The sequence below is a fragment of the Callospermophilus lateralis genome, chromosome 13, assembly GCF_048772815.1.
Source record: "Callospermophilus lateralis isolate mCalLat2 chromosome 13, mCalLat2.hap1, whole genome shotgun sequence".
In the NCBI taxonomy this organism is placed as follows: domain Eukaryota; kingdom Metazoa; phylum Chordata; class Mammalia; order Rodentia; family Sciuridae; genus Callospermophilus; species Callospermophilus lateralis.
The window spans coordinates 94,243,308-94,253,724 of NC_135317.1; the positions used below are offsets into that span (position 1 = coordinate 94,243,308).

The following is a 10,417-nucleotide window of genomic DNA, read 5'->3' on the forward strand; positions in this document are numbered from 1 at the left end:
GGATCTTACTTAGTGCCTCGCCATTGCTAAGGCTGGCTTTGAACCTCGTGATCCTCCTGTCTTAGCCTCCTGAGCTGCTAGTATTACAATTGTGCATCCTCGTGCCCAGTTGCTTTTTTTTTTTTTAATAAAATTTCAACTTGTAACAAGTTCACTCAGGGGTATATTAAAAGTTTTTAAATAATCTCATTTTCTTGAGATAACCAACCCATATTAAGAGTTTGGTATGTAATCTTTGTTATTTTCTTTTGCACTTCATACCTTTCAAAGTTATAGATTTTTTTTCCTTTTCACAATAATGGTATATACTATAAATATCATTCAGTAACTGCCTTTTACAGTTAAATCCATATTAAGTTCATTGCTCCATGCTAGTAGGATAGCAGAAGCTATTCTTTTAAAAGCTACATTAAATTTTGTAGTATGACTTACAATGATTTATTTAATCATTTCACTGTTAAGTGTCCAAATCAGTTCTAGAATTTTTAGTTTGTTTTATCACTATATACAGTGGTGCAGGGAACATCCTGTACATGTCTTCTTATCTGTTGATACTTTTACCTGTGGAAAAATTGAGGTTTACTAAAATGGAGTGCTGGCGAAAAAGGTTTTTTAATTTTAATAAATGTTGCAAATTGCAGTAGCAGTTCATATCCCTTGTAGCAAGAAATGAGAGTGCATGTTTCCATTAATTGTACAGCAGATTTGCCTTTACATGTATATTTTTCATTGAGATTGGTCTTGCTTCTTCAGAGATGTATGTCTGTATTCGAGAGTCCAAAGACGTGTAACTAGAACAGACAAGTAAATTACAGTTGAAAGGAGCATCCTAAGAAGACAGTGTATAAGTGACAGGTTTAATTGGTGATGCAAGGCAATATCCAGAAATCTTATTCATAAGGTTAGTAATGAAATCAGAAGCATATTGGTATGTAAAAGCTACGTAGGCCAAGGTAAGGCTTTCAAGACAAGACTAAGAATAATATATTGGTTCAAAAGGAATATTTTCTGTAATGTTGGCTCAGTGAGTCCCACATGGGTTAATAGCTTAAAGGAGCCACACAGGACTGGGCCACAGTGACAAAATTATTGTTATTAGTATTATTTGTTATTAACACAAATGAAAAATATAAAGGGACTAAGTTGACTAAGTTGTCTATTCATAAGTTTTGCCTTCCTTAAGTAAGATTGTGTGTCTTTCTACATTATTTATAGGACCTATTTTTATGTGTAGAAGGATATATACATATAAAAGACAGTTATAGAGAGAATATTTATATATTGTTTAAGGCATAGCATCTTTTGACTTTATGTTAATTTATTTTATATAAAATTTTTATGGAACCAGAAATACTAATTAATTCATTTAAGGATCTTGGGTTTCCAGTCTTTCTTCAAAAGATCACACCTTCCTAGGTGTACATAATATTTTCCTAAGTTTTCTTCTGGAATTTTTACCATTTCTTTAATTTTTGGTTTTTAATTCACATGGAATTTATTTTTTAAATATAAGTAGAATCCTAACTTTTCAATTGAGTGGTCAGTTATTAAATACCATTTATTAAGCAAACCACCCATTTCTCTTGGAATTAAACTACCATCTTTGCTATATATCAAATATTTTTTACATAGTTGGGTCTTTTTCTAGAATTGCATTTTTGTCCTACTAATCCATTTATTCCTATGCCAATAATAAAATATTTTGTTTTGAATAATTTCAATGTCTAATATGGCAGCTCTCCCCTTACTCTTTATTTTTACTCCCACTTTTTTTGACAGTTAGTATAGCCACATTTATTTCTATGGTAGAGCATTTATATAGAAAAATAACACTTTCAAATCAGGACAAGTAAGCAGAAGTATGCTTTTCTCTTGCATACCCACACTCAAATATCAACATGATTTCAAGCCATTCTTAAATTAATAAGGAACAAACACAGAATCAAGATAGTATATCAATTTAAGAGTACTTATTAAAGCTACCTATCAGCCCTGGAAATCAGAGAAAACAAAGTGAACTTGTACAGCTATTTTCAATTTCAGTGGGCATCAGCCTCACCTCGACTGTGGAAAAAGCACCTTCAGGAAACTGAAGGCAAATCACCAGGATAAGCAAGCTCTTGGCCTCGGAGTAGCAAAAGGACTGAAAATACAAACTTTGTTTCTCAGTTTCCCTACTTTTTTATTGGTACATTATACTTGTACGTAGTGATGGCCTTTGTTGTTACCTATTCATACATGCACACAGTATACAGTATAACAAGCTCCCCAGCACTCCCCTTCTACACTTCCCACTTCTTGATCCGTTTTCTCCACTGACTCCCTTTTGATTTTCATGAGATCTACCCCACCTTTCTTTTCCTTTTTCCTCTCTAGCTTCTGTAGATGAGAGAAACATAAGACTCTTGACTGTCTAAGTTTGGCTTATTTCATTTAACATGATAGTCCCTAGTTCCATCCATTTTCCTGCAAGTGACATAATTTTATTTTTCTTTATGGCTGAATAAACCTTCATTGTATATATATACTTTTTTATCCATTTATTCATTGATGGACATCTGGGCTGATGATTTTATTTTTGGCTATTGTGAATTGTGCTGCCATAAACATGGGTATGCATGCATTACTATGGTATGATGACTTCACTTTGTCAGTATAAATAACTAGGAGTGGCATAGCTGGGCCATATGGAGGTTCCATGCCTAGCCTTTTGAGGAACCTCCATACTGATTTCCAAAGTAGTTGTACTAATTTTATAATCCCACCAGTGTGAAAGTGTTCCTCCTTCTACACGTTCTCTCTAGAGTTTATTATTATTTGTGTTCTTGATGACTGCCATTCTGACTGGAGCGAGATGAACTATAAGTGTAGTTTTGATCAGCATTTCTCTAATTGCTACTGATATTAAATGTTTTTTCATATATTCATTAGCCGTTTGTATTTCTTCTTTTGAGAAGTGTCTGTTTAAATCATTTGCCCATTAATTGAGTCATTTGGTTTTTTGGTATGAATTTTTTTGCCTTTACTGATTCTTTCCAGAATCTTGTCTTTCTTTGACATATATTCTTGCATAGGAACTTTAAAATAATTCTATCTGGTTCCAAAAAAAAGAAAATGGAATTCATTTGTAATCACATACTTAACAACATTTTCCTAATTTAAAGGTAAAGTATTAAGACTTTCAAACTAAAAAGTCTCTTCCCAACAAAAGAAACAATCTGTGAGGTGAATAGAGAGCCTACATCTTGGGAGTAAATCTTTACCCCTGACACATCAGATAGAGCACTAATCTCTAGGGTATATAAAGAATTCAGAAAGCTAAGCATCAAAAAAACCCCAAATAATCCAATCAATAAATGGGCCAAGGTCCTGACAGTTTCTTCTCAGAAGAGGATATACAATCAATCAACAAATATATGAAAAAATGTTCAATCACTGTTAGCAATTAGAGAAATGCAAATCAAAACTACTCTAAGATATCATCTCACTTCAGTCAGAATGGCAGCTATTATGAATACAAATAACAATAAGTGTTGGCGAGGATGTAGGGGAAAAGGTACACTCATATAGTGCTGGTGAGACTGCAAATTGGAGCAGCCAATATGGAAAGCAGTATGGAGACTCCTTGGAAAACTGGGAATGGAACCACCATTTGACGCAGCTATCCCATTCCTCGGTCTATACCCAAAGGACTTAAAAACAGCATACAACAGGGACACAGCCACATCAATGTTTATAACAGCTCAGTTCACAATAGCTAAACCGTGGAACCAATCTAAATGTCCTTCAGTAGATGAATGGATTAAAAAAATGTGGCACATATACATAATGGAATATTACTCAGCAATAAAAGAGAATAAAATTATGGCATTTGCAGGTAAATGGATGAAGTTAAAGAAGATAATGCTAAGTGAAGTTAGCCAATCCCAAAAAACCAAAATGTCAAATGTTTTCTCTGATAAAAGGAGGCTGATTCATAGTAGGGTAGGGAGGGGGAGCACGGGAGGAATAGACAAACTCTAGATAGGGCAGAGGGGTGGGGGAGGGGAAGGGAGGGGGCATGGGGTTAGAAATGATGGTGGAATGTGATGGACATCATTATCAAAAGTACATGTATGAAGACACAAATTGGTGTGAATACTTTGTATACAATCAGAGATACAAAAAATTTGTGTTCTATATGTATAGTGTGAATTGTACTACATTCTGTTGTCATATATAAATGAAAAAAAAATTAAGACTTTCTGGGTAGATATTTATGTGTGTGTGTGTGTGTGTGTGTGTGTGTGTGTATCAGATCCTGTGTTGTTTTTATTATGAGTTTATAGTAGTAAGCAATATGAGACTTATAACTTTCACAATGAATTTAGTTCTGTTTTGTAGCTTTATTTTGTTTTTATTATGAAAAAAGTATGATTTTATTTTTAGCTTGTGATTGCTACTATAGAGGATTGATAGGTATTTGCAGTGATTTTAATCTTATTAAATTACTTTATTAGCCTTAGTATTTTCTTATTAGAGTTGCTTTAGGTTTTTATAATAATTTACAATAATTTTATAGTTCTGTTTCCTATACTTATACTATTTATTCTATTTTCTTATCCTATTGCTTTATTTATATTTCAAAAGTAATATTGTATTATATGTAGTCAGAAGCTCAGTCTTAACTACTAGGCAACACAATCCTGTACCCTTTTCTGTCCTTCTAAACTACAACAATATAATCCAGAAAGAAACTTAAATATCTTTCTTTGGTTCTCCTTGGAACTTAAGCCCTAAGCAACTAGCTCCCTGATTTCTTTGAATTCCATCATGGTTTCCCTAACTGTTCAATTAAATTTACCTCTTCCATAGCTCAGAAGACAGAGAAGATATGTGAGGACTTCTCCCTCAAAAAACAAAACAAACAAACAAACAAAAAACCAAAACCTAAGGACATAAACTTCCTTCTTAAGCAGGATGAATCAATTCACATCCTGTCTGCATGCCTACATTTTCTTCAGATTTTCTGGGGTTTTTTTTCCTTCTTTGACTAATGAACTCAGCTTATTCTTTAAATCTCAGCTCAAGTGTTACTTTCTGAAGGAACCTCTCATTTCTTTACTTTCAATAATCTTTCCTAACACCACACACCTCTTTCAAAATATGTGTCACAGATGTATTTTGTGTATTTAAATATCTTTTTCCCCTTTGGACTATGGGATGCATAAGGGTAGGGACAGCATTTTATTTTATCCCTCATTTTATCTCTAGTACCACGCACAGTGAACACTCTGTAGCTATCTGCTGACTGACTGCATCACAGAAGCAGAAACTAAGATATAGCATGTGGGCATTGATACTATTTAAACACTTTTGCAGGAACCTTAAATAAAATGCCTCTAGTTGTTTCACTGTATATTTATTACAAGAGGTTTAATCTACTCTTCAGCCTTGCAGTGAATTTTAGAATGAATACACCTTAAAATTCATACACATACAATGGGAAGTTTTGTAAATAATCTCTTTTTGTCTTTGTAAAAATATTTTATTTGATCTGTAGCTTTAATACCTGTATTCACCCAAAATCTTGCTAAATGAATCTTCACAGCTTACTGAGTGGTAATTTCACTTTTCAAAGACACATTATTTTAAAATATAGTAGTGGTGATATGTGCTGTTTAAAATTGTATTCTATTTATTCTATTCTCATGTACTATTCTCATGTACAAACTTTCCTAAATTTAGATATTTAATGAATTTTTGTTGTTTATTGCAAATTTGTATGCATTTTAATATTGTTGAATGAATTTTTTGGTATTTACTAGTATTCATTGAAGTCAGTCTTCACTATTATTGGTCATTCCTTTCAATTTGGAAGAATGCTTATTTCCTAATGCTGGCATATTTTGCAAAATAAATATTAAGAAAATGTGTTTGCATTATTAGAAGACAATCATCTTCTCTTCAGTGCTAATGTTCACTGTTCTACATTAATGTGATTGTCTGACATTTTATTCTTTCTTTTATTGCAAAAACCAGTATGGCTTTTCAAGTACAGTAGTAAAATTTGAGAGGAAAAGTAGTATGAAGTTTGTTTTTTTTCTATACAGATCCTGAAATGGAAAATGAAGAACAACCATCCTCTGAAAATGATTCTCAGAATCAAAGTGCTGAACAGATTATATCGATTTCTCAGGCAGTTGATTTGGTTGATCAAGAGTCTCCTGAGGAAAGTTCTCTGAACTCTCACCCAGAGTCGTTGTCTCCGGCAGACAGTGATGATGCTGCAGCCCTTTCCCCTTCTGAACAGACTTCTAATCCCACAGAAGACCATGAGACTACAAATCTTGATGGTGAATGTACAGATTTAGATAACCAACTTCAAGAACAATCAGAAACTGAGGAAGATTCCAATCCTAACGTCAGCTGGGGTAAAAAGGTCCAGCCTATAGACTCCATATTAGCAGACTGGAATGAAGATATAGAAGCATTTGAAATGATGGAGAAGGATGAACTATGACTCACTAAAGAATCTTGTGGTAGGTATTTTAAAAGCAAAGGTAAACTGTGGTCATAGACACCCTTATACTGAGCAGGCTCTCCAGTGGGAGGCTTTAAGTATGGTGATGAGCAACCACGTTCTGACTGGGATTGGTAGTTGTCATAGGAATCTGGAGCATGCTGTGTTAGAATTGGTCTTGTTTAAACAGTCCCATCAAAATGGAAAAACTCAGTCTTCTCCTCAAATGACAGTGTTGCACACCCTGCAGCATGTCAGGCCAGGGAAAGATTACTGGGCATTTCTAGGAACTATATTCTAGTCTCTGGATAGACAAGAAACACATTCAGTTAATAATTGAGTGGGAAATAGGAGTTTGTGTAGATTTCTAATTAAAGGAAGCTCTGCTTTCCTGGTTTTGGGGTAAGAGGCTCTTCTTGGGAAGACATGGGTCTTGTGGCATTCTGGTTATGCTGCCTTCACAAAATCACTTTAAGTGACCTAACTGGTTATGAAACAAATACATTCATGATAAAAAGTTTTTGCTCATCACTTATGCTTACTTTGTTCAGTGACAAATGATTAAAATGACTTGATCCCCCCCACCCCGAACAATGTTCTTTTCAGTTAAACCAAAGGTGAAACCAATATACTTTCTCAGTGAGTTTTCTACATAAAGACTAATCAGTGGGATGAGGTAAAAGGTCATATGTTATGGAAATTGGTTACTTAATACTTTTGATAAATTGAGGAAGGGAGAAATTGTAAGTTGCAATATGAACTTTCCATGGGGCCTTCCGTAGGGAAAGCTGTGACTACTCTTAAATGGAGCTTAGAGTTATGTCCTTGTGGGGTAGATTATAAATCTTTCCCAGTCATTTCTTTTGGAGGTGGTTACCTCTAGCCATCAGCCTTACTCCAGCCCATGTTTAGTATGCAATTTGAGCCAACAGGCCTGGATAGCCAACCTGAATATATTCTGTTGCATTTTTCTATTTTATGGAGCCATGATAAAAGTGGTAGTAGTCTAAAATTCCCATCTTTCTCCTTTGAAACTTTTGTTTCTAAAGTTATACCTAAGGAATCTGTCACATTTTCTGTTGAATCATGGTTTTTAGGATTGTTTTGTTTTGTTTTTGTTTTAACATATTCTTTCTGATGTGGACTTGAAAATTAGTCTATGGTAACCTGTGTAAAAAATTTACACAGTAGCAACTACATATAGCCATATAGCTTAAGGAAAATTTTTTTTTTTTTTTGGTGGCAGTCTGGTGCTGGCCACATTTAAATTGTTGAAATTTTGTTGTTGATATTGGTAGACAGCCCATTATTGAAATCATGGCTTTACTTATTTTATTTATTTTCTTAAACTTATCTTAATCAGTTATAAAGGAATATTTGAGAGACTTAATTCCTTTTTTTTTTTACCATGACATCACACAATAACCTTTTCCTAAAACTTGGTTTTGAGGTACTAAATAACCTACACTATATATGGAGCTGTTGAAGAACAGCAGTGCTGTATTGTACTTGTATATATTCATGTACAGTATGTCTTAGATTCCAGGTAAATATATTTTTTTATAAAGGGTTAAATACCTGCTTTTAAATTCAATATAAACATAATTGGGTCAGTGAGTAACAAATCTAATAAAGAATTCACTTTGGTGGGAAGGGAAGGGGGAGAAAAAGTGGTATAACAAGACCTTTATTGGCCCTTAAAACCTGACACCAAAAAATGGATATTTTTAGTCTCTGCATGTGAAATTTGATGTAAGAAGATAGAACTATAATACATACAGTATACAGAAGGATAGACATAGTGCTTTGTTTATTTAATTGCAAAGCTGCCAAAATAGCTGAAGCTTAATTACTTGACTTGCCTTGATTTATAGGACTGGGGCTTGGAGAAAAGGAGCAGATGTTCCTCTAAGACTTTGATTACAGAAGCCTTATATACGTTGATTTGATTTTGTATTTGTAACTCAAAGCATTTCTGTCTAAATCTAATTCTTCTGAGTTATCAAAACCACATAATTTTTTTTTTTTTCCAACAAGGAAAACTTAATGGCATGGAGGATGCTGTGGCAGGCCCTTTGGGAACAGCCATCTTACTGCTACTCTCCCTTTGGCCATTAGGGGGAGTTGTTGCCTTTCACTGAGATTTAGAAGCAAATCATTCACTTGTTTGATAAACTAAATCCTTTCTTAAAAAGAGGGAAAAAAAGTTTAATCAGTTATACTTAATACCCAGAATGAATTATATACAATTTTTCCCTAGTTAAGAATATATATATATTTATATACACACACACATACATATGTATATATATATTTTTTTCATTCAGCTTCAAACACCAACATAATTGACTCAGCATTCATTTACTTATTTGACACACTGCCATGAAGTCATTTTTTAATTCATTAAAAAATTCAAACAGCATTAGTTTTTATAATGTTTTGTTTGTGAAATACCTTGCATAGATGTTTTATTTACTTGCTAAAGATTCAGGGAACTCTATGAGACCTTGAATTTAGAAACATCTGGTCTACCTCAGTTAAATGTTGACTGCTTAGAAATAGAGCTGAAATGATCACCACAGCCATAAAATTGACTAAGAAAGATTTATATAATGTTTACAAACCTGGAACCAAGTAAGGATTTTATCTGAAAGTTAAAAGTTATCTATTAGAGCAAGTATTTAATTCAGGTATTTTCAAGTTTTAAAACTTAACTTGTTTACCTACTAAAAATAGCTATAGGTTTTTTTGCATATAAAAATCCACTGAAATAATATGCCCTAATTTGCAGTACTTTTTCCATAAAGTTTTAAGTGTGAAGAATTGTAATTTACTAGATATGTTTGGGATGGTATATTTTGTTGGGTAAGTTTTCTTTTTTCTTTTTAACTGTAATAGGCTTCCAAAAAGAGTATAATTGTTTCAGAACAAATTACTTTGTAACATTTTCCTTTTCCTTTTTTCTTCACAGTATTAGATTTTAAAATGAAAAATTGTGCACTTTGAGTTTAATTTCCCTAATATATCTCTTGAGAACTCTTTTAGATTTAAATTACTATCACAGAACCCTTTTTATAGTGAAGCCAGCATTTGTTCTCTCACCAAACCCCATGCCAAATTCATCATAAAGAAAGCTCAGCATCAGAAATTTAAATAGTGCTTATAATTTTAGAGCGGTAGGTAGAATTTAGTAAATATTCAACTGGTCGTTTTATGCACAAGGCTTCAGTCAGAACATAGAAAAAAAAACATTCTGTGAATGAAACATTGTATGTTCAGATTTTATAAAAGACATTTTTAAAAGCCCAATTTACAGCCGTATATTTTCTTATGATGTAATTTATGAAAAAGATGTCTGTACTAACAGGTGCTGTAACACTTATGTTGTTGGGTTTTATTGTTTGGTGATAAATGTATACAATATTTCTAAGGGAAACTATGTACTGTGATGTAAAAGTCTGGGCAAATGTATATAATTCTTGTATATAATTGTGTATTTGATTATAATTACTGATTGTAAAGATTTAATAAAATATGTAAATATTTAGGTCTAGTTTTAATTTGAACTTTTAGAGTTATTGTTCATATCTTTATAGTTTGGATATCTTTAATTTTTTTCACCATTCTGTTCTCTTTTTCTTTTCATATTATCCCAGGGCATTGAATTTGGGGGACATCTTTGGGTATAGGAATCCAGGCATATGTTGAATTCAATTCCACAACTCAGTGCCAAGGGTCCTCAGATGATGGTTGGAAAAATACTAATAATTCAGTGTCAGTCCTGGTAACATGCTTATATTTTGAGCTTACTTATATTTAATAAAATCACTTGGCCTCTTAATGTTATCATCCAAAGTAACACCAACCCTTCCCTGTTAACTCCAGTGAAGTAATTTCCTTATACCATGACATTGT

General features: G+C 33.0%; 1 protein-coding gene across 5 annotated transcripts in view; it reads left to right on the forward strand.

The window, feature by feature from the left end:
• Edem3 (ER degradation enhancing alpha-mannosidase like protein 3) overlaps positions 1 to 10,068 on the forward strand; it is a 70,924-nt gene extending 60,856 nt beyond the window's left edge. For 4 of the 5 annotated variants that reach the window (XM_076831421.2, XM_076831424.2, XM_076831423.2 and 1 more), the window contains exon 20: positions 6,093 to 10,068. In XM_076831421.2, coding sequence (XP_076687536.1) covers positions 6,093 to 6,502 — 410 coding nt within the window. In that variant the 3' untranslated portion in view covers positions 6,503 to 10,068. The remainder of the gene's footprint in view (positions 1 to 6,092) is intronic. The other variant, XM_076831422.2, reaches the window with a different exon arrangement.
• Positions 10,069 to 10,417: the final 349 nt, after the last annotated feature.